At 51.1% G+C, this 27,002-nt stretch overlaps 1 protein-coding gene across 1 annotated transcript in view; it reads right to left on the minus strand.

Moving 5' to 3' along the window:
• slc23a2 (solute carrier family 23 member 2) overlaps positions 1-27,002 on the minus strand; it is an 86,908-nt gene that overhangs the window by 9,312 nt on the left and 50,594 nt on the right. Inside the window, exons 8-15 of the mRNA XM_085970955.1 lie at positions 25,741-25,922; positions 23,765-23,885; positions 22,235-22,391; positions 20,030-20,177; positions 15,562-15,667; positions 10,559-10,688; positions 7,945-8,082; positions 1,416-1,511 (exon numbers count right to left, since the gene is read on the minus strand). Coding sequence (XP_085827081.1) covers positions 1,416-1,511; positions 7,945-8,082; positions 10,559-10,688; positions 15,562-15,667; positions 20,030-20,177; positions 22,235-22,391; positions 23,765-23,885; positions 25,741-25,922 — 1,078 coding nt within the window. The remainder of the gene's footprint in view (positions 1-1,415; positions 1,512-7,944; positions 8,083-10,558; positions 10,689-15,561; positions 15,668-20,029; positions 20,178-22,234; positions 22,392-23,764; positions 23,886-25,740; positions 25,923-27,002) is intronic.

The following is a 27,002-nucleotide window of genomic DNA, read 5'->3' on the forward strand; positions in this document are numbered from 1 at the left end:
TTGCAAAAAGCGGCAGTACAGACAGAGCCACTCTCACTCTCTCGAAACCCTGTGAGGCGAGGCCTGTTTCTTGCGCTCCTGAATTTACAGTCGCGTTCACACAGGTCACTGCATCGCCCAGAAAGGCCTCCGTTAAGCCAGACTTTCGGATGTGACGTTAAACCAAGGCCCCCCACCCGCCCCGCCCCCCCGCGGGTGGATGGACACTTTGGGACGTCCGGAGGTTGTGAAAGGCGGGATGTAAAAGTGCTCTGAAAGACGACAGCGAGGGTGAATCGGTCAGGTGCCTCCTGGTGCACATTCTGAACACAATACCCCTGCCAATTGCACGGCCTCGCCCCACAGCACGCAAGCGAGTCGTCTGCGTCACGGATTCACCCAACGCGCGGCACCGGGCCGCCTGTTACTTTAGCACAGACGACGAGAGCTCGACCATCCGGCCTTCTGAGGAGTGGGGGAGGGCAGAGTCTCGTTTGCACTTTGAGGGAGGCTTCGGCTTAACTGCAGGTTCGCCGTTGCCCGCCCAGACCTGGCACCACCCGAGAGTCAGCCAGGATGGTTTGCCAACCGCCAACTCCCCTCCACCAGCTACAGAGGTGAGGCACCGGCCTTCCCCCACCCCGGCGGCAGCATTCACTGCACCGCGCTCGGTAGAGCGACCAATTTGAAAATCGGTGCTGGGGGCTTGAGGTCTACTTAAAAAGGGAACATTGGCAGGGCCATGGGGAAAGAGCAGGGGAGTGGGACTCATTGGGTAGTTCTTTCAAAGAGCTGGCGCAGGCACGATGGTCCACACTGGGCCGGTTACAGTGCAGACACGCACCTTAGCAGGGTATCAGCTCACTGCTCTCTCCAGCAGGGAATTGTACACTTGTGGGGAGGGGGAACACCAAAACTAGAGGCCATAAATATACTCATCTCACTCATTGGGAATTCAGGAGAATCCTCTTCTCCGAGAGTGGTTAGAATGTAGAACTCGCTACCACAAGGAGCAGTTGAGGCGAATAGTATAGATTTATTTAAGGGGAAGCTCGATAAAACACATGAGGGAGAAAGGAATAGAAGGATATGTGATGGGGTGAGATGAAGTCGGGTGGGAGGAGGCTGGTGTGGAGCATAAACACCGGCATGGACCTGTTGGTCCGAATGGCCTGTTTCTACGCTGTAGCCTCGATGTACAGCGCACGGTTCAATGCAAGAAAGGGAGATGGTCCTTGCGCACAATAAATCTCAATCTGCTCTACAAGCACGCCAGACTCCCCCACACAGTGAAGGGGGTTTAAGGAGCCATTCTCCAGTGAAGGTGGGGGTGTTGCAGTACGCCACCATTGTCTATCTGACCAGGACGAGTCGCTGAGGTCTGCAGTGCGAACAGTCCTTCCATCGCTCAACCGGCTTGGACATTTCAGACCCACCTGGGATGGTGTTGTCCAGGATGAACGCGACGCAGCCTCCCACAAACATTGCTGTCGTCAGCAGAACGTTCAAGACTTGGTCAACTTCAACAATACCTGCGAGGCAAAGACACAAGAGAACCTGTCAAGATTGTGTGCGAGAGAGAGTGACACACTCACCCCGAGACAAGAGGAAGAGACAGATGATGGTTATGTAGGCAGCCATTTTATGCACAAGTTCCCCAAAAACAGCAATGGGTTAAATGGCCAATTCCACTCGCAAGGTAGCTATGGATAAGAAAGATACATCTTAGGTTAGCCTCCCTGCACCCCCCCATACAAGGGAATTTACGGCAATGACTCTCTCTAAAGTCCATTCCGTTGGTTGAACATTGTGTGAAAAGCTGACATTACTCCTAAATTTGTCTTGTCAGTTTGAACCCATGTCTTACTACCATAATTAAGCTAGAAGTAAGTAGCGTCTGCATTCACGTTTTTCGTAGCATTTACCATCCTCACGGACTCTTACAGCACAGAAGCAGGCCGTTCAGCCCATCGTGCCTGTGCCAGCTCTTTGAAAGAACTATCCAACTCCCCAGCTCTTTCCCAATAGCCCTGCAAATTTTTCCTTTTCAAGCAGAGATCCAATTCCCTTTTACAAGTTACTATTGAATCTGCTTCCACCGCCCTTTCAGGCAGCGCATTCCAGATCACAACAACTCGCTGCGTAAAAACATTTCTCCTCATCGCCCCTCTGGTTCTTTTGCCAATTATTTTAAATCTGTGTCCTCTGGTTACCAACCCTCCTGCCAGTGAAAACAGTTTCTCCATATTTGCTCTACAAAACCCTTCATAATTTTGAACACCTCTATTAAATCTCCCCTCAGCTTCATTCCTTCAGGTTTTAATTGTTGTTGGAGATTTTAAAAATATCAAATTTAAACATTTTTTTTTAACTTTTCCTTTCTGTCTTTTTTCCTCTCACTTAATCCAATCTTTCTTTCCTTCTCTTTATTTCCCTTTCTGTACCCAATCGGACATTGGATTCACCCACTCTAAATTTACACTGTCTTCTCAGTCCTTGCGCCGCTCATTTCTCAGTCCTTCAATCTAATTGTTTAAGGCGATCCACCGTTGCGCTTGCCCTGTTCACTCAAGGTCCTAGAAGCCCGGTTTCCTCTCGTTGAGCCGTGTTCAGCTCGCACGTTCAGGAAAACGGCCACGCAAAAGACGGTGAAAACCTAAACGTGGATAGACGGGAGAAGCTTGACGGGTCAAATGGCCTCCTTCTGTGCTGTAACCATTCTTTGAATCTACATGCATTAGAGCAGAGAAGGTTGAGAGGAGATTTGATAGAGGTGTTCAAAATCATGAGGGGTCTAGACAGAGAGAAACTGTTCCCATTGGCAAAAGGCTCGAAAACCAGAGGACACAGATTTAAGGTGATTGGCAGAAGAACCAAAGCCGACATGAGAAAAAACTTTTTTTTTTACGCAGCAAGTGGTCAGGATCTGGAATGCACTGCCTGAGAGGGTGGGTGGTGGAGGCAGACTCAATCGTGGCTTTCAAAGGGGAATTGGATAAGTACCTGAAAGACAAAAATGTTCAGGGCTACACGGAAAGGGCGGGGGAGTGGGACTAGCTGAAGTGCTCTTGCAGAGAGTCGGCACGGGCTCGATGGGCCGAATGGCCTCCGTCTGTGCTGTAACCATTCTATGATTCTACATGGGCAAGTTAACGGTGGGGGGGGGGGGGGGGGGGGGGGGGGACAGATGCCCTGTCACAGAAACATAGAAGATAGGAGTAGGAGTAGGCCATTCGGCCCCTCGAGCCTGCTCCGCCATTCAATGAGATCATGGCTGAACATCCAAATTCAGTACCCTGTCCCTGCTCTCTCCCCATATCCCTTTAGCCTTAAGAAATATATCCAACTCCTTCTTGAATATATTTAATGAATTGGCCTCAACTGCCTTCTGTGGCAGAGAATTCCACAGGTTCATCGCTCTCTAGGTGAAGAAATTCCTCCTCATTTCTGTCCTAAATGGCTTACCCCTTATCTTATACTATGACCCCTGGTTCTGGACTCCCCCGCCATCAGGAACATCCTTCCTGCATCTAATCTGTCCAGTCCTGTCAGAATTTTATAAGTTTCGATGAGATCCCCTCTCATTCTTCTAAACTCCAGCGAGTATAAGCCCAATTGACCCAATCTCTCCTCATACGTCATTCCTGCCATCCCAAGTATCAGTCTGGTGAATCTTCGCTGAACTCCCTTCATGGCAAGAACATCCTTCCTCAGATATGTCGACCAAAACTGCACACAATACTCAAGGTGTGGTCTCACCAAGGCCCTGTACAACTGCAGCAAGACATCCTTGTTCCTGTACTCAAACCCTCTCGCTACGAAGGCCAACATACCATTTGCCTTCTTAACCGCCTGCTGCACCTGTATGCTTACCTTCAGCGACTGGTGCACAAGGACACCCAGGTCTCGTTGCACTTCCCCTTCTCCCAATCTATTTCCATTCAGATAATAATCTGCCTTCCTGTTTTTGATACCAAAGTGGATAACCTCACATTTGCCTCAGAAAAATGATGACCTTGGTTCCTGATCAGGTAGCCACTACGAAAACAATCCCAAGTATTTCAGAGAATGAGACTAAAACACATGCACAGAAAGAGCCCATGGCCCTCAATTTCCAGGACTCAACTCTTCTGTAGCGAACTCTTTGCCCTATTTTAATGGAGGCACTCACCTGGATTTTTTAAATTGGTTACAGCTCTGTTAAAATGGGGAAGAAATCAATCGGATAGGAGGGAAACGTCAAAGGGATCTCCAGCACGTGAAATAAAAGGTAAAAGAAAACTCACTCCAATACGGTTTTCTATGCATTTACAATGGGACAATTATCCCCATCAATCAAGTTAAACTCTGGTATCAGGCCTGGTTAAGCCGCCTGGTACAATCCCATCCATCAAAGTGCATGTTCATGCTGGAAAGCGTGACAGTCCCTCAGGCCAGGGTCACAAGACTGGTGAATAATGGCTTTGTTCTCGGTATTTGGGAAGAGAAGCCATTTCGGATTAAGATGCTTGGGCTATGATTGAATAAATCAAAGTGGAACAAAGCGAGGGCATTCCCTCCTGAGATGGACAAGAGAGGAGATGCTTTGGAGGAGGATGGTGTGGTCGACCATGTACAAGGCTCGAGAAGGTTCAACACGGTCACAGTCACAGAGGAGGTCATTAGGACCACCAGTGCTGTGGCAGAGGTGGAAACCTGATTCAAACTAGAAAGAGTCGTGGGAAAGATGGGCATGAATTTGGGAGACAACCACAACTTGAGAGGACAGGGGAGGTTGGAGATGGGGGCGGTAGTTTGCAAAGACAAAGGGGTCGAAGGTGGGCTTTTGAGAAGGGTGGTGATGACGGCGGTTTTGAAAGGGAGGAGGACACTGCCCAAGGAGAGGGAGCTGTTTACAAAGTTAGCTGGCAGGTGGGGGCCAGGAAGGGAAGTTGCATGGTCAGCAGTTTAGTGGGATCAAGGGAGCAGGAGGCGGGTCTCATGAACAAGTTGAGCTCAAGGAGGGCATGAAGGGGAGGTAGGAGAGAAACGAGAGAAAGATGAGCATTCAGGGCTAGGGCAGGGGAGAAGGGGTGAAGTAGCAAAGGCAGCTGGACAGATGGTCTCAATTTTAGTGACAAAGAGGCCCTACCCTCTCCCTATCTCTGTAATCTCCTCCAGCCCTACAACCTTCCGAGATCTCTGCACTCCTCCAATTCTGCCCTCTTGCGCATCCCCAAATTTGATCGCTCCACCACTGGCGGCCGTGCCTTCAGCTGCCCGGGCCCTAAGCTCTGGAATTCCCGCCCTAAAACCTCTCTTTCCTCCTTTAAGATGCTCCTTAAAACCTGCTGCCCTAATATCACCTTCTGTGCCTCGGTGTCAAATTTTGTTGGATAACGCTCCTGGGAAGCGCCTTGGGACGTTTTGTTACATTAAAAGGCACTATATAAACACAAGTTGTTGTTGTTGGTAGTGATGGAGGGGAGGGGTGGAGTGGGGGGGGGGGGGGGCAGGGAAGAGGGTTCAAGGAGAAATTTAGTCGTGGAGAAGAGAAGCTGGGGTTATCTTTGCTCTCCGGCATTGTCCTGGAGCAGCGAGCAGTTTAGGCAGACAAGAGCGAGGCCCGATGGTGGTCCAACCAGATGTAGCGATGGATGGCCAAACCAGATGTGCACCTGTGGACTTGTGAGAACGAAGGATCAGTGCTGGGACCACTGCTGTTCACAATTTACATCAACGATTTAGACCTTGGAATCAAAAACACAATTTCTACATTTGCGGATGACACCAAATTGGGGGAGATAGTCAATACCGAGGAGGACTGCAACAAGTTACAGGAAGACATTAATAAACTTGCAGGATGGGCAAATAATTGGCAAATGAAGTTTAACACCGATAAATGTGAGGTATTACATATTGGTAGGAAGAATAGGGAGGTCACTTATCACTTGGAGGGTGCGAGTCTAGGTGGGGTAGAGGAGCGAAGGGATCTCGGAGTACAAATACACAAATCACTAAAAGTAGCGACACAGGTTAGAAAGGCCATTAAAAAATCAAACCAAGCACTAGGGTTTATTTCTAGAGGGATAGAATTGAAAAGTAGGGAAGTTATGTTAAACCTGTATTGAACCTTGGTTAGATCACACTTAGATACTACGTACAGTTCTGGTCGCCATATTGTAAAAAGCATAGAGAGGCACTGGAGAGGGTGCAGAGAAGGTTTACAAGGATGATACCAGAAATGCGAGGGTATAAATATCAGGAAAGGATGAACAGACTGGGTCTCTTTTCTCTTGAAAAAAGGCGGAGGGGTGACTGAATAGAGGTCTTTAAAATCATGAAAGGTTTTGATAGAGTGGATACAGAGAGAGTGTTTCCACTTGCGGGAAGAGCAAAACTAGAGGCCGTCAATATAAGATAGTCACCAAGAAATCCAATAGGGAATTCAGAAGAAACTTCTTTTACCCAGCGGGTGGTGAGAATGTGGAACTCGCCACCACAGGGAGTGGTTGAGGCGAATAGTATCGATGCATTTAAAGGGAGGCTGGACAAACATATGAGGGAGAAGGGAATAGAGGGTTATGCTGATAGATTTAGATGAGGAAAGACGGGAGGAAGCTCGAGTGGAGCATAAACGCCGGCATGGACTGGTTGGGCCGAATGGCCTCTTTCTGTGCCGTATATCCTATGTAATCCTAAGATGGGGCAGGATGTGAGACAGGAAGGATTTTACTGGGTACAAGGGCATCAAAGGTGAAGGAGAGGGAGTGGCTGAGCTGGTATTGTGGTGAATGTAGGGCCCAAGAATAGGCAGTTGGGAGCTTGATAGTATAAGACCATAAGAACTAAGAGCAGGAGTCGGCCATACGACCTCTCGAGCCTGCTCCACCATTCAATAAGATCATGGCTGATCATCGACCTCGACTCCACTTTCTCCATATCCCTCGATTTCCCTAGAGTCCAAAAATCTATCGTTCTCAGTCTTGAATATACTCAAAGACTCAGCATTCACAGCCCTCTGAGGCAGCGAATTCCAAAGATTCCCAACCCTCAGTGAAGAAATTCCTCCTTATCTCGGTCTTAAATGGCCGGCCCCTTATCCTTAGACTATGCCCCCTAGTTGTAGACACTCCAGCATCATTGTAAGTAACTTGGGGGAGAAAACAGATTCCTCCACAGCACAGGAGGAGGCCATTCGGCCCATCGTGCCTGTGCCGGCTCATGGGCAGGGAAATGTTGTGGAATGGGATGGATGTCCCTGGACACCCCTCACTGGCCCCAATCTATACCAGCTCGTGAATCGATTGTACAATGTGTTATAAGAACATAAGAAACAGGAGCAGGAGTCGGCCATTCGGTCCCTCGAGCCTGCTCCGCCATTCAATAAGATCATGGCTGATCCAATCTTGGCCTCAACACCACTTTCCCGCTCTCTCCCCACACCCCTCGACTCCCCTGTAGTTCAAATGTCTGTCAATCACTGCCTTGAATATATTCAATGACTCCGCCTCCACAGCTCTCTGGGGTAGAGAATTCCAAAGATTCACCACCCTCTGAAGAAATTCCTCCTCACCTCCGTCTTAAATGGGCTGATGTAAGAAAACTACTAAGCACTTGGTTTGAGTGTAAAACAAGGCTTTAATCAACTGTTTCACAACCAGGAGTTTCTAGTTACATCACTAATTCCTGGTTACAGAAACATCCTGAGCAAGCTGGGCCCACGCCCGAGTATTTATACTTTCCTTGGACGGCGCCACCAGCTGGCCACCCAGTGTTATCTCATGAGTCATTTCTACATGAATGGTAAGATTCACGACATGGGCGACCCCTTATTCTGAAACTATGCCCCCTAGTTCTAGATACCCCCACGAGGGGAAACATCCTCTCAGCGTCCACCCTGTCAAGCCCCCTCAGAATCTTATGTGTTTCATTAAGATCAGCTTGTAGCTACAGAATGGAGCTCCTTGCATAGTGCACACCTACCTGTGACAAGGGGGTTCTGTTTCAAGTAACTGGGCAGCATTAGTCCGAAGAAGATGGAAAATCCGAGGACAAAGAGGTTCCGAGATGAATTGAGGTCAACAAACTGCAGGTTGGACAATCCGACAGCTGTAATCATCCCTGCGGAGAGAGGTGGAACAGACCATCACAAAACCCATTTACACAAAAGTCTCATCGCAGCAAAACCTCACAAATAAATAATGAGCTGCTGAACTGGCGGTGATTGTTTCTATGCAGGTAAACACGGCAGCCATTCTGTGCACAGCAAGATCCCACAAACAGCAATCAAGTGAATGAACCGGTTCATCTGTTTTTGGTGGTGTTCGTCGAGAGCAATGTTGCCCACAACGCCAGGAGAAGTTCCTGATCTCCTTCAGCTAATGCCATAGGGTCTTGAATGTCCACCTGGATCACCAAAACCGGCAGTCCGGCTCTTGGTTCCATATTTCATCTGAAGGACAGAACCTCTACAGTGCGGCGCTCCCTCAATACTGCCCCTCCGTCAGTGCAGCGCTCCCTCAGAACTGCCCCTCCGACAGTGCGGCGCTCCCTCAGTACTGCCCCTCCGACATTGCGGCGCTCCCTCAGTACTGCCCCTCCAATGGTGCACGCTCCCTCAGTACTGCCCCTCCGACAGTGCAGCATTCCCTCAGTACTGCCCCTCCGACAGTGCAGCGCTCCCTCAGTACTGACCCTCCGACAGTGCAGCGCTCCCTCAGTACTGACCCACCGACAGTGCGGCGCTCCCTCAGTACTGCCCCTCCGACAGTGCAGCGCTCTCACAGTACTGCCCCTCCGACAGTGCAGCGCTCCCTCAGTACTGCCCCTCCAACCGTGCGGCGCTCCCTCAGTACAGTCCCACCAACAATGAAGTATTCCTTCAGTACTGCCCCTCCGACAGCGCAGTGTTCCCTCATTACTGCCCCTCCGACAATGCACTGTTCCCTCAGTACAGTCCCTCCGACAGCGCAGTGTTCCCTCAGTACTGCCCCTCCGACAGTGCGGTGCTCCCTCAGTACTGCCCCTCTGACAGTGCAGCGCTCCCTCAGTACTGACCCGCCGACAGTGCAGCGCTCCCTCAGTACTGACCCGCCGACAGTGCAGCGCTCCCTCAGTACTGCCCCTCCGATGGTGCAGCGCTCCCTCAGTACCTCTCCGCAGCGTCAGCCTAGATTACAAACTCAATCTTCTGGCACTGGGCTCAGACCACAACCTTCTGACGCACGACGAACTGGACCAAGCTGGCAAAGTTCGATTAGGACTGAATGGATGTGCTGACGGTGTGGCTAAATCACGTCATGCACCATCTCTCCAGCGCCTTGGCTACACCATCGGTCTCTGCTCATCAGTTTAAAAAAAAACTTACACAGTAAACTACGGGCCATGTCTCACAAAGGATGCACAATCCAGCAATGAGCTGAGGCAATCTCACTCACCTCAAGGCCTACAGCTGTAACAATCGATTGGGTTTTAATAGGTTACTTACATCACATTACTTGATTGAATTTCAGCCTCGTTGGCCATTACCTGCCTTCTATTGCCCTAAATGTAGATCATTACCTGCCTTCTATTGCCCTAAAGGGAGATCATTACCTGCCTTCTATTGCCCTCCTGTAAGTCACTACCTACTTTTGATTGTCTCTGTAGCACAGTGTTGGGTATTACTGACACATGGGGCTGGATTTTCATTGGAGGCGGGACTACAACTTTCGGGGTTGTCGTCCTGCCTCCATCGAGTTGTGGCCAACCCACGCGATTTTGACTTGATTGACGTTGTTGAGCCCACCCAGCGGGCTCAGCAGGCCAATTAAGAGCCACCCGGCAACAGGTGACATCACAGATTGATCTTTCATCTGTCAAGACCTTTTGACAGATGAAATATCAGCGTTTCACAGCTGTTTGAAGCTATCAAACACTGACAATCTGTACTCCAAGTTAATTCCTTCCTCTCAGGATGATTTAGAGATCTCTCTGGAACAGAAAGCTGAATGCTGTAATTTGTGACAGCTCGCGGCCATTCTGCTTTCTGTGCCGGTGAGATGAGGGACTCCCGAGACCTGAAGGGAGGAAGGCTGTAAAGGTAAGTAAAACTTCTTTAAACACTTTACACAGACCAAACACACTTACCTCTGCACTCATGCACCCATCACTCACCTGAACACCGGATATCTCAACCCCTCCAAGCCCTTCAGCCCGACGGCCCGCCTCGCTAACTTGGCGTGGTTTGGAGCAGTCGGGAATCCCACACTTCAAGAATGAAAATAGGGATTAGGAGGCGGGTCCCAGCACAGGTCGGGTATCCGCCTCCTTTGAAACTGGCATGGAGACGGGTTGGGGGCGGGATGGGGTCGTGCCCCCCCATTTTGGGATTTTAACCCCCCACACGCCTCCACGGCCCAATGAAAATCCTGCCCATGGTCTACTGACGCTGTAACATACATTAGTACCATCTCGGTCATGTAACGGCAGGTTTCGGTACTTCCCAACATGTGGGATTAGAGCTGAGCCATTAACCCTCGATGGCACACAGACCCGCTCCCCCGACATCAGAAGACAGCCCAGAGACTAAATATTAAAAAAAACAGTACCAACGTACCAAATAAAGTGCAAAACAGCGCTCCGAGGACTGGGTCTGGGAGCGACGCAAAGAGTGCGCTGAATTTTCCGACGGTCCCCAGCAGAAGCATCATTGCAGCTCCGTACTGTATCACCCTCCTGCTCCCCACCTAGAAAACCAAGAGGAAACGAGGGTTATCAGCGCAGTGTCAGTGAAGAGTGCTTTCACCAACCGTGCACACTCCAAGCAGCCGCATCGCTTCTTCAAAAAACCGGGAGATCGAATGATACAGCACAGAAGACGGCCATTCGGCCCATCGTGCCTGTGCCCGAGATCAAGGGCAGACCCAGATTTGGAAGCCTATTTATGAGAGTCTGGTGTCGCCCCAGCAGGGAACCAACACTTGGTTCAGATGGATATACTGCAGCTCCTGGTTGGCAATAGTTTGAGATTACGGACTCTTAACACCAGTTATTTATAAATAATGAGCCAAGAACCGGAGAACTAAACTCTGAGGGAGATGTGTTCCAATATATAGTAAAAAACTTGTAAATGATGGACACCTTAGGAGCTGGCATCAGCCATCCTTATTAAAACAATGGTCATTGTGTGTACTGTAAAAATGTTCAGTCCAATGGGGGGTTCTTTACCCAGCATCCATAGCGGTAGAGAAACCGCTCTATCCCTGGGACAGAGCCGCGCGAGCATTCAATGCCAGATATAGAGCGGTTTCTCTGCCGCTGTGGATGATGGGTAAGAAGCTCCCCAATCCACCAAAACCGTTTCTTTCACAAAACCCACTCACGCTGACCTGCATGTTCCAAGTTGTAAAAGGTGCTTGGTGCATTGAAGGCTGCTCGTAGTCCGTAATTTGCGAGTGTCCGTGGTTTCAGAGTGCCTCTTGTATATTCGACCATGTCAGTTATTTGGGTCTCAATAAGTGTCTGTTTATTATTGATCTGGATGTAGGTGGTGGGGGCAAGATCTGTGCGCGTGCGAGGACTGTAGACGATGCTCGGCTGCTTCAGGCAGATCGTAATGTGTTGGGAGATTGGACTCAAGACTGGAAAATGATGCATAACTTAGATAAGTGCAGTGTTATGCATGTGGGCAGGGCAAATGCTCAACATTCATACACCCTTCAAGGAAAGGCATTGAAGATGGTAGATAGAAAGAGATTTGGGCATTCTAGTGCGTACATTGTTAAAGGTCCATGAGCAATGCCATAAGTGATAGCTTGAGCAAATATGGTGTTGGGATGTATCCATTGGACAACTGAGTACAAGACGAGATGTGCTGTTTTGTCCTGGTACAAGACCTTAGTCAGGGGCCACACTTGGATTACTGGGTCCAGTTTTCGTCTCCTTACATGGCGGGTGATAGTGAGGCTTTGGAGAGGGTGCAGAGGAGGAGCCACTGGACTAATTCCCAGTCTAAAGCATCTTAGTTATCAAGATAGGCTAAAAGAGCTGGGACTCTGCACTTTAGAGAAGTGTAGACCTAGAGGGGATCTGATTGAGGTTTTTAAGATAATGAAGGGAATAGATTGTTTTCCAGTTGAGAGTTTGTTTCAATTAAATAGGTTGGGGAGGACCAGGGGTCACAATTTTTAAGTTGCATAAGATCCAGGTTCGATGTCAGGAGGTGGTTCTTCTCCCAGAGAATAGCGGACCTGTGGAATAGGCTGCCGTCTCGTGTGGTGGACGCGGACTCGCTGAATTCCTTCTAGGGGGAGCTGGACCTGTTTCTGGCCGGGGCGGAGATCGCCTCTTACAAAAGGTCGGCACTGGCGGGGAATTCAGGGCCAGAATGATCTCCTGGACTCGTTTCCATCGCCTGGATGTGTCGGAGAGGAATTCCCCAGATTTTTTCCCCCCAAATTGGCCTGGGTTTTAAAAAATCTGGTTTTTCGCCTCGCCCAGGAGATCACATGGTTTCGGGTGGGGTGGAGCGTAGATGTTGTGATACGCAAGGTATGGTAATTGTGTGGGACAGACTCGGTGGACCAGAGGGTCTTTACCTCGCCGTCACTCTTTGTATCTTCTTTGGAGTTTACAGGTTTCACTGCAGAATAATGGGTTCCTCCCAGCTGACAACACTCAAATCCCAAGCAAAGGGGATTTTCAAGATGGCTGCTATAAGAACATAAGAAATAGGAGCAGGAGTCGGCCATTCGGCCCCTCGAGCCTGCTCCGCCATTCAATGAGATCATGGCTGATCTTCTGCCTCAACTCCATTCACCGGCCCTATCGCCATATCCCTTGATGCCCTTACTAGTCAGAAATCTATCCACTTCTGTTTTGAATATACCCAATGACTGAGCCTCCACAGCCCTCTGGGGTAGAGAATTCCAAAGATTCACCACCGTGTGTGTGAAGAAATTTCTTCTCATCTCAGTCCTGAATGGCCTACCCTTTATCTTGAGGCTGTGGCCCCTGGTTCTAGACGCCCCAGCCAAGGGAAACATTCTCCCAGCATCCATCCTATCAAGCCCTGTAATCATTTTGTATGCTTCAATGAGATCCCCTCTCATCCTAGTTTACTCAATCTCTTCTCATACAACAGTCCCGCCATCCCAGGAATCAATCTCGTGAACCTTCACTACACTCCCTCTATGGCCAGTATATCCTTCCTTAGGTAAGGAGACCAAAGCTGTACACAATACTCCAGGTGTGCTCTCACCAAGGCCCTATATAATTGGAGCAAGACTTCTTTACTGGAGGGAGTGGATGCTACTTATGAAATGAATCCTGGGATTGCCAGAATGTCTCCTCTGTCTATTATTGGAATAAACACGTTAACAATTAGGATCTTCTTGGGTTTTGGACGTTGGTGCGGAAATAGTGCCGTGGTTCCTCAGAGGGCTGAAGGTCAGCAGCTCATCCCAACTCATGTTTGTGGTGGTGGAGGCGGGTTTAAATGACAGTCAATCAGAGAGAAGTCCATCAGATCTTTCAGATATAGACAGATTATTCATCACCCTTCAGAGAATTTAGCCCATTGACGGTGGGTGAGAAGGGCAAGACTTTGGCACCTCCGCACCCTATGGTACAGGTTGGCAGGACATCGATTAGGTCCTGGGGTTTTTCTGCACGCCCACTTTTCCAATCTGTGGGGGTATATCCAATGGGGCGACACAAGTGGAGGAGCGACCTAGAGACATCCCAGAGTGGATGGTCAGTCCCGCACCTCACCAGTGGCCAAGTCCAGAATCTCTCAAGACGTGGTAGGACAGCAGGTTGGAACGCTATCTCAATGGTGGTCAAGTGGCTGAGAGACTCTGCAGGGCTCAGGACAGTCCCCAAATGGAGCGTGCAAGAATCAGGGATAGAATTGCCCTTGCGCTACTCTGGCATTCCTCTTAGAAACCTCCTGGCCAGCAACTTCTGTTTGACTGCTCGACCGTGACGGGAGCACAACACAGACCTTTTAAAACACAGGAACAAACAAAACCAAAGTGGGAAATAAACAGGGAACTTTAATTTTTAAAAAACAGGACCAATCTCCAACATAAAATGATTTCCAAATAGGACAACTCCTTGGTCAGATCCTCCAGGGAACAGCGAGCGCCTATTAGCTTGGTGCTTATGTCGACCAGCAAACAGTGTCTAGATAGATCTGAATGATGCAAACAGTGGGCAAAGGATCAGCCAAGGACAGGCCGCACCAGTGGTCGTGGATTAGTACGGTTAAGGACCGGAGTTGGGGTTAGGAAGGCATGCTTCACCTGGTAATTCAATCCACACGCAACTCTTGCGTGGGAGCGAAGATAGGCGATTTAAATACCGAACGACACTGTGGATAAATTGCCGTCCAAAAGTGGGCACCACGTGGGATTTGATGCCAAAGAATAGAGCTCCCGGAGAAACTATTGGAGACGATTCTGCGGGAGAACCGCAGCATCGAACCTTGGTTAGACCACATTTGGACTACTGTGTACAGTTCTGGTCGCCATATTATAAAAAGGATGTAGAGGCACTGGAGAGGGTGCAAAAGAGATTTGCAAGAATGATACCAGAAATGCGAGGATGAAGAGGCTGGGTCTCTTTTCTCTTGAAAAGAGAAGGCTGAGAAGCGACCTAATAGAGGTCTTTAAAATTATGAAAGGCTTTGATAGAGTGGATACAGAGAGAATGTTTCCACATGTGGGGAAGAGCATAACTAGAGGCCATCAATATAAAATAGTCACCAAGAAATCCAATAGGGAATTCAGAAGAAACTTCTTTACCCAGAGAGTGGTGAGAATGTGGAACTCGCTACCACAGGGAGTGGTTGAAGTGAATAGTATAGATGCATTTAGGGGAGAAAAAAGATAGACTTGCATTTATATAGCGCCTTTCACGACCACCGGACGTCTCAAAGCGCTTTAGTCAATGAAGTACTTTTGAAGTGTAGTCACTGTTGTAATGTGGGAAACGCGGCAGCCAATTTGTGCACAGCAAGCTCCCACAATCAGAAATGTGATAATGACCAGATCATCTGTTTTTGTTATGTTGGTTGAGGGATAAATATTGGCCGGGACACCAGGGACAACTCCCTTGCTCTTCTTCGAAATAGTGGCCATGGGATCTTTTATGTCCACCTGAGGGGGCAGACGGGGGCCTCGGTTTAACGTCTCATCCAAAAGACAGCACCTCCGACAGTGCAGCACTCCCTCAGTCCTGCACTGGGAGTGTCAGCCTAGATTTTTGTGCTCAAGTCTCTGGAGCGGGACTTGAACCCACAACCTTCTGACTCAGAGGCAAGGGTGCTACCCACTGAGCCACAGCTGACACATGAGGCTAGACAAGCACATGAGGGGAGACGGGAATAGAGGGTTATGCTGATTGAGTGCGATGAGGAAAGACGGGAGGAGGTTCGAGTGGAGCATAAACGCCGGCATGGACTGGTTGGGCCGAATGGCCCGTTTCTGTGCCGTATATTTCGTGTAATCTTGCGTAATGAGAGGGACACTCTGCTTTATAAAGGAGTATTTGAACAAGTTTAATTAAAGGGGACTCTCCCATCGTAAAAGTCAGGCTCGCAGCGAGTTCCAGTCCTACCTTTGTGATTCCCAGCACTCCGATGTTGGGGCTGGAGGAGGTTGATCCATTCCCTGTGCCGAACAGTCCATCCAGGACACAGGACAGGCCTTCAATCATGATGCCCCTTTCAACAAAGAAATATTGAAGGTAAACAATCTCAACCGCTTGGATATTGAGGGGGACGACAAAAAAATAAATGTCCTCGCCCCCCCCATATCTCTCCTAAATCACACTGGGGTACTGTTCCATTGGCACCTCTAACCCCAGTTGGCCCAGGCAATTTGACTGTGGTAGGCATCACCGCTGAGCCCCAATCCGGTCCTCCGTTAAGATCTGCGCCTTTTTTTCGCCCCACAGGAATTTCTGGGCAACAATCGGGAGCGGGAATCCATGGCTGAATTTGCCGTTTCCTTCCGATCCCCGGCAGGGGGGTGGGTGTCGCAGAGGTTAATCGTAACCTTCACCCGTCGCTCGAATGGGACGATTCAGGACAGACAGCGGCTGACCCGGCCTGGTCTTTATGACTCAGTAGCACCAAGGTGCGGCATTAATCCATTGGGAGGGGTGTGGCGGGGCAAAGCGGTGGTTACTTTCAACACCACCACTGCCTGGGCATCCTGAGGTAGAACACGCCCAATTCTTGTTCCATTGAGCGCAGGAAAAAATCTTCCAATTCACCGCAGTGTGCAGTCACTAAAAGGACATGGTCAGCTGTGCAAAGGCTTGTACAGAACCAAAAGCCTTTGCAAGAACTCACGGGATTACTGAGGGGGCGGTGGGGGAGTGGCTGCTTTTAACATAACTGTAAGGCCTCCCATCTTCCATCCTCCATAAACTTGAGGTGATCCTAAAGACTCTGCGGCCCGTGTTCTAACTCGCACCAAGTCCCGTTCACCCATCACCCCTGTGCTCGCTGATCTACATTAGCTCCTGGTTGAGTAACACATGGTTTTAAAATTCTCATCCTTGTTTTCAGATCCCTCCACGGCCTCGCCCCTCCCCATCTCTGTAACCTCCTCCAGCCCCACAACCCTCCCCCAAGATCTCTGCGCTCCTCCAATTCTGGCCTCTTGAGCATCGCCGATTTTAATCGCTCCACCATTGGCGGCCGTGCCTTCAGCTGCCTGGGCCCTGAGCTCTGGTATTCTCTCCCTGATAAACAGATTTTTGAACGGTAAGGGAATCAAGGGTTATGGGGAGCGGGCAGGGAAGTGGAGTTGAGGCCAAGATCAGATCAGCCATGATCTTGTTGAATGGCGGGTCAGGCTCGAGGGGCCGAATGACCTGCTCCTGCTCCTATTTCTTATGTAAACCTCTCCACCTCTCTCTCCACCTTTAAGATGCTCCTTAAAACCTACCTCTTTGACCAAGCATGGTCTTAATATGTGGCTCGTGTCAAATTTTGTTTGATAACACTCCTGTGAAGCGCCTTGGGACGTTTTACTACGTTAAAGGCGCTATATAAATACAGGTTGTTGTGTGCACCCCAAGCCTTCGCTATCTGTCCACCCCCTTCACCGAGACCCAGCTTACTGTTTACCCCCGTCACCGAGACCCAGCTTACTGTTTACCCCCGTCACCGAGACCCAGCTTACTGTTTACCCCCGTCACCCCGAGACCCAGCTTACTGTTTACCCCCGTCACCGAGACCCAGCTTACTGTTTACCCCCGTCACCGAGACCCAGCTTACTGTTTACCCCCGTCACCGAGACCCAGCTTACTGTTTACCCCCGTCACCCTGAGACCCAGCTTACTGTTTACCCCCTTCACCCTGAGACCCAGCTTACTGTTTACCCCCCATCACCCTGAGACCCAGCTTACTGTTTACCCCCGTCACCCTGAGACCCAGCTTACTGTTTACCCCCCATCACCCTGAGACCCAGCTTACTGTTTACCCCCGTCACCCTGAGACCCAGCTTACTGTTTACCCCCCGTCACCCTGAGACCCAGCTTACTGTTTACCCCCGTCACCCTGAGACCCAGCTTACTGTTTACCCCCCGTCACCCTGAGACCCAGCTTACTGTTTACCCCCGTCACCCTGAGACCCAGCTTACTGTTTGGCCCCGTCACCCTGAGACCCAGCTTACTGTTTACCCCCGTCACCCCGAGACCCAGCTTACTGTTTACCCCCCGTCACCCTGAGACCCAGCTTACTGTTTACCCCCGTCACCCTGAGACCCAGCTTACTGTTTACCCCCCGTCACCCTGAGACCCAGCTTACTGTTTACCCCCGTCACCCTGAGACCCAGCTTACTGTTTGGCCCCGTCACCCTGAGACCCAGCTTACTGTTTACCCCCGTCACCCCGAGACCCAGCTTACTGTTTACCCCAGTCACCCTGAGACCCAGCTTACTCTTTACCCCCGTCACCGAGACCCAGCTTACTCTTTACCCCCGTCACCCCGAGACCCAGCTTACTGTTTACCCCCGTCACCCCAGCTTACTGTTTACCCTCGTCACCCTGAGACCCAGCTTACTGTTTACCCCCGTCACCTTGAGACCCAGCTTACTCTTTACCCCCGTCACCGAGACCCAGCTTACTCTTTACCCCCGTCACCGAGACCCAGCTTGCTGTTTACCCCCGTCACCCCGAGACCCAGCTTGCTGTTTGGCCCCGTCACCCTGAGACCCAGCTTACTGTTTACCCCCGTCACCCCGAGACCCAGCTTACTGTTTACCCCCGTCACCCCGAGACCCAGCTTACTGTTTGGCCCCAGCTATGGCTATCTGCCCCCTACTCCCCCCCCCCCGCCCACCCGAGATAACCCAGTCCCCACTCGCATGTATATTTCTAACAGGCTGGTTTAAATGTTGTGGGCTTTGTGGGGGTTTAGAAAGGGCTGTTCGCCTCATTGTTGACGAAATGCTAATCAGAACAAGATGATCGGTTAGTGTCAGTGTCTCGAGATCTACGTATCTAGCTGGGAACATGGCCGCCCCCAATCCCCCCCCATCCCTCGGGTTCTGGGTCACGCACCCATTGAGCCCTCAAGGACAGTGCGAGTGAACTCTCCTGATAAAAGCCGGCACTGCTCGCTCACTTCCGCCTCGATCGATGTGCAGAGTGCGCGACAGATGCTTTCCGAAGATCTTCATCGAATCACAAAGCCTTATCAGCAAGGTGATGCCATGGCAACCACGGTCAGACTAAGTGAGCCAAGTGCTGAGGACAGTGTGTGCTCATTACGTGCGGAGAAAGGAGAGTCATTGATGGCCGAGTCACCATCGCCACGGGCAACTAATGGAACATTTCCAATTCAATACATTTACATTATGTGCCCAATTAGAGACATAAAAGACAGGGAGAGACAGAAATACACATGCGGGCGGGCGAGCGAGGGGGCGGGCGAGCGAGGGGGCGGGCGGGCGAGCGAGGGGGCGGGCGGGCGAGGGGGCGGGCGAGGGGGCGGGCGAGCGAGGGGGCGGGCGAGCGAGGGGGCGGGCGAGCGAGGGGGCGGGCGAGCGAGAGGGCGGGCGAGCGAGAGAGGGGGGCGGGCGAGCGAGAGAGGGGGCGGGCGAGCGAGAGAGGGGGCGGGCGAGCGAGAGGGGGCGGGCGAGCGAGAGAGGGGGCGGGCGAGCGAGAGAGGGGGCGGGCGAGCGAGAGAGGGGGCGGGCGAGCGAGAGAGGGGGCGGGCGAGCGAGAGAGGGGGCGGGCGAGCGAGAGAGGGGGGCGGGCGAGCGAGAGAGGGGGCGGGCGAGCGAGCGAGGGGGCGGGCGAGCGAGCGAGGGGGCGGGCGAGCGAGCGAGGGGGGCGGGCGAGCGAGCGAGGGGGGCGGGCGAGCGAGCGAGGGGGCGGGCGAGCGAGCGAGGGGGCGGGGCGAGCGAGCGAGGGGGCGGGCGAGCGAGCGAGGGGGGCGGGCGAGCGAGCGAGGGGGCGGGCGAGCGAGCGAGGGGGGCGGGCGAGCGAGCGAGGGGGCGGGCGAGCGAGCGAGGGGGCGGGCGAGCGAGAGAGGGGGCGGGGCGAGCGAGAGAGGGGGCGGGCGAGCGAGAGAGGGGGCGGGCGAGCGAGAGAGGGGGCGGGCGAGCGAGAGAGGGGGCGGGCGAGCGAGAGGGGCGGGCGAGCGAGGGGGCGGGCGAGCGAGGGGGCGGGCGAGAGAGGGGGCGGGCGAGAGAGGGGGCGGGCGAGAGAGGGGGCGGGCGAGAGAGGGGGGCGGGCGAGAGAGGGGGCGGGCGAGAGAGGGGGCGAGCGAGAGAGGGGGCGAGCGAGAGAGGGGGCGAGCGAGAGAGGGGGCGAGCGAGAGAGGGGGCGAGCGAGAGAGGGGGCGAGCGAGGGGGCGAGCGAGAGAGGGGGCGAGCGAGAGAGGGGGCGAGCGAGAGAGGGGGCGGGAGAAAGGGAGGGAGTTAGGGCGGGAGAAAGGGAGGGAGGGGAGGGTGAACGGGGAGGGAGGGAGGGCGGGCAAAAGAGAGGGAGGGAGGGAGGGAGGGAGGAGCTAACCCACACTCAGTGACGGAGCGTTTCCTGCGCGGACTGGCTATGTTTCCGTACCTGTTGATTGCGTGAACTGGCGGGGGTGGAGCACAGGACAACCTGGCACAGGCATAATAATCGCCGATGGACTCGATAATACTGGCGACCACGGCACTCAGCATCCCGATAACACCCGCTGCCGACACCGTCGGTAAACCCCACTGGACTGTGGAGGCAAGAGCAAAGCAGACGGTCATTGCGGTTCGGAGACGAGACTGCGGCCTGCAAACTTTTCAATATCACCTTACAGGAACGCAAATCTATATCGAACACAAAGCCTTCTTACACTGAGTGTTGTAAAATTGTACCCAAATTATATAATGGTGGATTTATAACAGGCATTTTTAAAAATGCATAACGCAGAATATATAATAGTCAATTGCGCTCAGTGTAAAGCAAGTACAGTTTCTAATCTACACTGCATGCTATGTTTCGCTTGATATTCTGCAGGGCAAGTCACAGTTAGGGTCGAACTGTTACTGAGACAAACATTCACCCAACCCACTGCCAAAATGGCAACCCAGGGTTATTAATATTTTATTATTACATTGCAAAATCAAGTGCATAGAATTAACAGCACAGAAACGGGCCATTCGGCCCAACTTTAAATACTTGCAGGAAAAGAATTTGCAGGGCTACGGGGAAGAGCAGGGGATGAGATTACCGAAGAACCGGTACAGGCAAGATGGGCCGACTGGTCTCCTTCTGTGCTGTATCATTCATTCTATGATTCGATGAACTGGTCCGTGCCGGTGTTCATTCTCCACTTGAGCCTTCTCCCACTCCTCCTTCAGCTCACCCCATCAAACATAGACATAGAAACTAGGAGCAGGAGTAGGCCGTTCGGCCCCTTGAGCCTGCTCTGCCATTCAATGAGATCATGGCTGATCATCCAAACTCAGTACCCTGTCCCTGCTTTATCCCTTGATCCCTTTAGCCTTAAGAATATCTAACTCCTTCTTGAATATATTTAATGAATTGGCCTCAACTGCCTTCTGTGGTAGAGAATTCCACAGGTTCACCACTCTCTGGGTGAAGAAATTCCTCCTCATCTCTGTCCTAAATGGCTTACCCCTTATCCTTAGACTGTGACCCCTGGTCCTGGACTCCCCCGCCATCGGGAACATCCTTCCTGCATCTAGGCTGTCTAGTCCTGTTAGAATTTTATAAGTTTCAATGAGATATATCCTTCTGTTTCTTTCTCCCTCATGTACTCGTCTAGCTTCCCCTTAAATGCATCATATTTTAGCAAATTCATTCTTATCTTTATTGTACATGCAGAATAAGGTTTACATTTCTTCTCTGCACTTATCATCTTGAGGTCTTTTTACGATTCTCAATGCCTGTTTCACTCCTGGGGCCAATATTTATCCCTCAAATCAACATCACTAAAGCAGATAATCTGGCCATTATCTCTTTGCGGTTTGTGGGAGCTTGCTGTGCGCAAATTGGCTGCCGCGTTTCCTACATTTACAATAGTGACTACGCTCCAAAAATACCGCGAAGTGCTTTAGGACGCCCCGAGTTTTTGAAAGGCGCTCCACGAATTCAAGTTCTTCCTTTAAGCCAGGAACACAGAGGCCAGTCGTACGGTGGCCCATCGAGACCAACTAGCACACCACTGACCGAGGATCAAATCTGAGCTTTTCTGGCCCCACACACCAGCCGGCGATAGTGATGAGGATCAGGGGACACCCCCCGTCTCCCCTCCCAACCCCTTGCTGGGTCTCAACGGCTTTAGCCCATGGGCGCACATTAATACTGTTCTGGTCTCCTTATCTAAGGAAGGATAAACTCGCCTTGGAGGCGGTGCAACGAAGGTTCACTGGATTGATTCCTGGAATGAGGGGGCTGTCCTAGGATGAGAGACTGTGTAGAATGGGCCGATACTCTCTGGAGTTTAGAAGAATGAGAGGTGAGCTCATTGAAGATTCTGAAGGGTAGATGCGGAGAGATTGTTTCGCTTGGCTGCAGTGTCTAGAACTAGGGGCATAGTCTCAGGATAAGGGGTCGGCCATTTAAGACTGAGATGAGGAGGAATTTCTTCACTCAGAGGGTTGTGAATCTTTTGGAATTCTCTGCCCCAGAGGGCTGTAGAAAGTGGAGTTGAGGTTGATATTCAGGCACGATCTCACTGAATGGCGGAGCAGGCTCGAGGGGCCGTGTGGTCTACTCCTGCTCTTACTTTCTTATGTTCTAATACAGGATGCGACGCGTACTTACAGGGGTAAGGAATTTTGAACCACGGAGCCACAGAGAGGACGCCTTTCCTCGCGTCAGTGCGAGCGTAGTACCCATACTGCTCGCTGTCTGGTGGGAAAACATCCGTCACCGTGAAGATGAAGCACAGCAGCCACGCCACCAAGATGGCCAATATAATCTGCAGGAGCAAATCCAGTGTGAACGAAACTGGGGCAAATCAGGCGTCACAGTGCTAGAAGGAACGTTATAAAAAGTGTACTCGTGACAACTTATCTCGCAGTGAAATTGGGAAAAGACTGTTTTTTTCTAAATTTCCCTCCCATTTTTCTCACCAATTAGTATTTTCTCCCTGGTTCCTGCAGTCACCATTTAATTGATGTCAGTATGACTCACGTGAAGCCATCAAGGAAATAGGTGAACAAGGAGAGCACCCAGAGTGAACTCTTCCCCTCTGACTGTCGACACCTTCCCTGCTCCTGGTGCCAGTTTGGGATCTCTGATTTTACCGGGGTGGGGGGAGCCAAACTGGAGTTCCTCCAAATAACTCGGGGGCTGTGGGTGGGGAAACAGTTAGCCCGTCCCTTTCGGAGCAAGGCCAAGGGGTCAACCTGTTTGGCCCAAGCCCCGCTCCCAAGACTTGAACACCTAATCCAGACTCGCGCTCCAGTGCAGTCCTGAGGGGAGTGCCACACCGGCAGGGTGGCTTTTCTTCCCATGAGGCATTCAACCAAATCCCGTCTTGTCCGTTCGAGTGGACACGAAAAGATCCCACGGCACGACTACAAAAAAGGAGCAGGGAGCTCTCCCCCCTGCCTGTCCTGGTCAGCATTTCTCCCTCAACAGGCGTACCATCAAAAATACATCAACTGCTCACTCAATATAACTGCTTTTTGTGGGATCGCACTATGCACAAAATGGCTGCTGCATTTGCCAATGGTGTAACAACAGTCACTGCTCTTCAATGTAGTCCATTGTATGTGAAGCGCAGGATGACGTTTCAGAAAGATGTGGTAAGGCGCTGTCGGCTGGCACTCCAGTGCAGCGCTGCAGGAGTGCTGCACTGTCGGGGGTGCCGTCTTTTGGATAAGACATTAAACAGAGGCCCCGTCTGCCCTCTCACGGGGATGTGAAAGATCCCCAAGCACTATTTGGAAGAGGAGCAGGGGAGTTGTCCCCCTGGTGTCCTAGGGCCAATACTTATCCCTCAAACCAACATCACTAAAACAGATGATCTGTTCATTATCACATTGTGGGAGCTTGCTGTGCACAAATTGGCTGCCACGTTTCCTACATTGCAACAGCGGCGAGACTTCAAAAAGTACTTCATTGGCTGTAAAGGGCTTTGGGGCGTCCTGAGCTCGTCTAAGGCGCTGGAGAAATTTAAGCCTTTCTTTTCTTTCAATGCCCAGCTTATATGCCGTTCTTTTCCAAATCCTTAAGCCAAATGGTGAGAAAGCACTAGGAAGTCCACAGAGGAGCTGGGCCTTGGAACCACGCGTCCTGTAACATTGGGATGGCACCTTTATTTCCACCCGGGCGGCGGCTACTTACTGGGAACATTTTGAAGAGCTGCAACTTGTAAGCCGACCATCCCTTTTTGTATTTATAAACCGGAAGAGGAAGCTTCACGTTCCGAGCATACTGAGAGAAAAATAGTACCAAGAATATGGTCCTGGAAAGGAAATTGGCAGTTTAAAAGGGGGCAGCGTTTAGGCCTCTTCCCTGCTTCCAAGACTGGGCCCTCCATTCCCAGCATAACCTGTCCACTTTCGAATAGTGACCCTTCCATCTGCTTTCTCTCCGATACAGGACGCTCCTTCCCACCGCTTATGTCTTGTCCCATTCTCGAACATTAGCTTCTGAATCCACAGCACGGCTCGAGATACGGGACTCTCGACCACCCAGAGATGCCCCACTCTCCAATACCAACCCCATCACCACCACCACAGCTTGCCTACTCTGCCGTGTCAGCCAAGTCGGTCACAAAGCATAGGGCACCCGTCTACTCTTCCCGTACCAGTCCTCCACTCCAGACAATGTCCCTCTCCAATACTGGGTGTTCCACCCCTCAAGAAGCCTGGCACCTCTGCCCTCAACACAGCACGCCCATCCTCAGTACAGTACATTCTCCAATGCCATCCTCTCCCACCCCAAGGCTTGCCCATTCCATTTTGAAGCACCAGCTCCTCGATCTCCAACCCAGCCCATTCTCCAGTCCGAACCCCTCCATCTCAGGCCCTGCCCGATTCTTGCCCCACCAGCCAGCTTCCTTCCCCATACCAGCTCCTTCACCCTCCAGCACGCAGTCTCCCGGAACGACGAAGTTTCAAACATTATGGCAAACTATAACACAAAGTTCAAAGACTTGGCTGCACCTCCAAGTCAATAATTGACAGAGTTACGCTACAAGACTTTGGACGCTTTTGGTGAGACTGCGAGAGGAAGTCAGCAATCAGGACCACCCTGGAGATCTCAGAGACTGGGACTGCTGGTGGCCCCAACCTCTCCCCCCCCCCCCCCCCCCCCGCGCCACTCAGCACCGGTAGAACCGGAACCGGTTCTCAAACCCGTTACCGACTGATTTTTAGAAAAAAATCTCTTCAATCGCTTTCTGCATTCTTGATTGGACTTGCCCCAAAGGGTTAAGAATTAACAAGTCAAATTCATCCTCCGACACGGATATCAGGTGTTAAACCACGACTTGGGGCTTGGAGATTAGTTGAAATAGTTATCAAGTTTAAATTACTTACATGGACCTTCCCCAAGCTTTCGGGCATCTCTCCCAATATCTCCTTGGGTAGCTCGGTGTCAAATTTTGTTTGATAATCGCTCCTGTCAAGCGCCTTGGGACATTTTACTACGCTAAAGGCGCCATATGAATGCAAGTTGTTGTTGTTGTCACTTCCTCTTCCTGTTGACTCATACGGAGCACCATCCCACCCAGCTGGTGCCTCACCCGAGTCCTCATTCATCACGAGAGACCTGGGTTAGCAACCAGCAACAGGTTAATCCACCACAGAGAGAGATCACAAGGCAGCCCACGTCGGTCCCTGTGCGACGTCCACATAAGGGTTGCTTTTCAGCAAGGATCACTGGATCGCAATCAGATGATTTTCCTTCTCCCTGGGCCAGAGTCAACTGCAGTGACCCCACCCAATAGCTGACATCAGCAAAGGTCAGGGATAGATGTCTGACCACGGATGACCGCGTGATGCCACTCTCACTTCGTCAACACAACAACATTTCCTCTTTGCAGATTACAAAACGATAGTGATGTAAGAAAACTACTAGGCACTTGGTCTAAGTATTAAACAAGGCTTTAATCAACTGTTTTTCCAACATGGAGATCTAGTTGTGTCCTTCACTAGTTCCTGTTAAAGAATGTCCTGAGCAAGCTGGGCCCGTGCCCAAGTATTTATGCTCTCCCTGGACAGTGCCACCAGCAGGCCGCCCAGTATCATTTCAGAAGTCATTTCCACATGCTGACAAGATTCATGTCAGATAGTATGAAAGAAGAAGGCACTTACAGCATTGCTATGCCCCAATGCTTTCCGGCTCGTTCCCCTGCTGCCTGGTAACCGGACAGGCCAATGAGAGCCACCGTTGGGGTGATGGTGAGTGGACCAATGTAGCTGAGAAGCACTCCAGGTAGACCCAGGAACCCAATCAGCACCTCAATGAGTGAAGACATTATTATAGCCCCCTGGACCTGCGCAAAAAGAAAACATGTGAGTCACTCCACTGATCTGAAAGGTGGCGTTAGCATTTCCGTCACACCTATTCTGCGGAGATGTTGAAAAACTCCAGAGACAACATGGGGGTCACCACAGGCATTAGTAGAGACCAAGGACTTTAGGGGCTTTCAAAAAGCAGCTGGACGCTAGACCAGGAGAATTGGGATGAATTTTGATGGGCCCAACTGCCTTTTCCTTCCTGGCCTGTTGACAATCTGGGAGTGAGACAGACTCTCAAACTTCAACTGGTAATTGGCAAAGAGCCGGCACAGGCATGATGGGTCGAAGGGCCTCCATCTGTGCTGTAAGATTCTATGAAAAGAGATCTTTGCTTATAGACATCGCTACCCTGATTTACAGAGGTTGAGCTTGCTTGGGGATCTTCGCTTGCTGTTTCCAGGTTGGCTATGGGACCTGGCGTTGCTCCTTTCCCCCTTTGACTCTGGGATTTTGGGATCATTCCATCCGATTCTCTAGTCACAATCATCTCCAGGTTTCATCAGTAAAGTTAAAGCAAAAAGCTGAACAAGGCCAACTGTAGAATGATCCTCCTACCCGTCAGTCGTCAGAGAACCACTGTGCACCCCTGAAACTGACCAGAACACAACCAAATGTTCTCTGCACTTTCTTGGACCTAGTTTAAACACACTGAAGGTATTGCATCGCTGACACTGCATAAAAAAAGATCTAGGCACAAAAATCTCTTCATTAACAAGGCATTAATATCACAAAGTTGAGGCATTTGAGCATGTGCTGTTGGCTTTATTCGAAAGAGTTCATGCTGAGTATGCTGAAAGGGTGAGGAATGCAGTTACCAGCTTTATAGTTGGATCAAGCTCACGTGGTTTTGGTGAGGGTGGAGGGGCGGAGAAAGCATGCATTTGGAGCTCTTAAATTGGACAAGATAGACTTCCCTGACCTCCTCCCTGACTCCCCACTGGGGAAAACCCTATTGCCCCTCTCTAAACCCGGGTACCACTCATTTTTCCCGCCCTTTGTTTGAATACAGGACACTTTCCGCCCAGCTCCTCAATCCCAGTTTGTCCCAGTACACA

Source organism: Somniosus microcephalus, chromosome 30 (assembly GCF_052327205.1).
Source record: "Somniosus microcephalus isolate GS21.2 chromosome 30, FLI_Smic_1.0, whole genome shotgun sequence".
Classification (NCBI taxonomy): domain Eukaryota; kingdom Metazoa; phylum Chordata; class Chondrichthyes; order Squaliformes; family Somniosidae; genus Somniosus; species Somniosus microcephalus.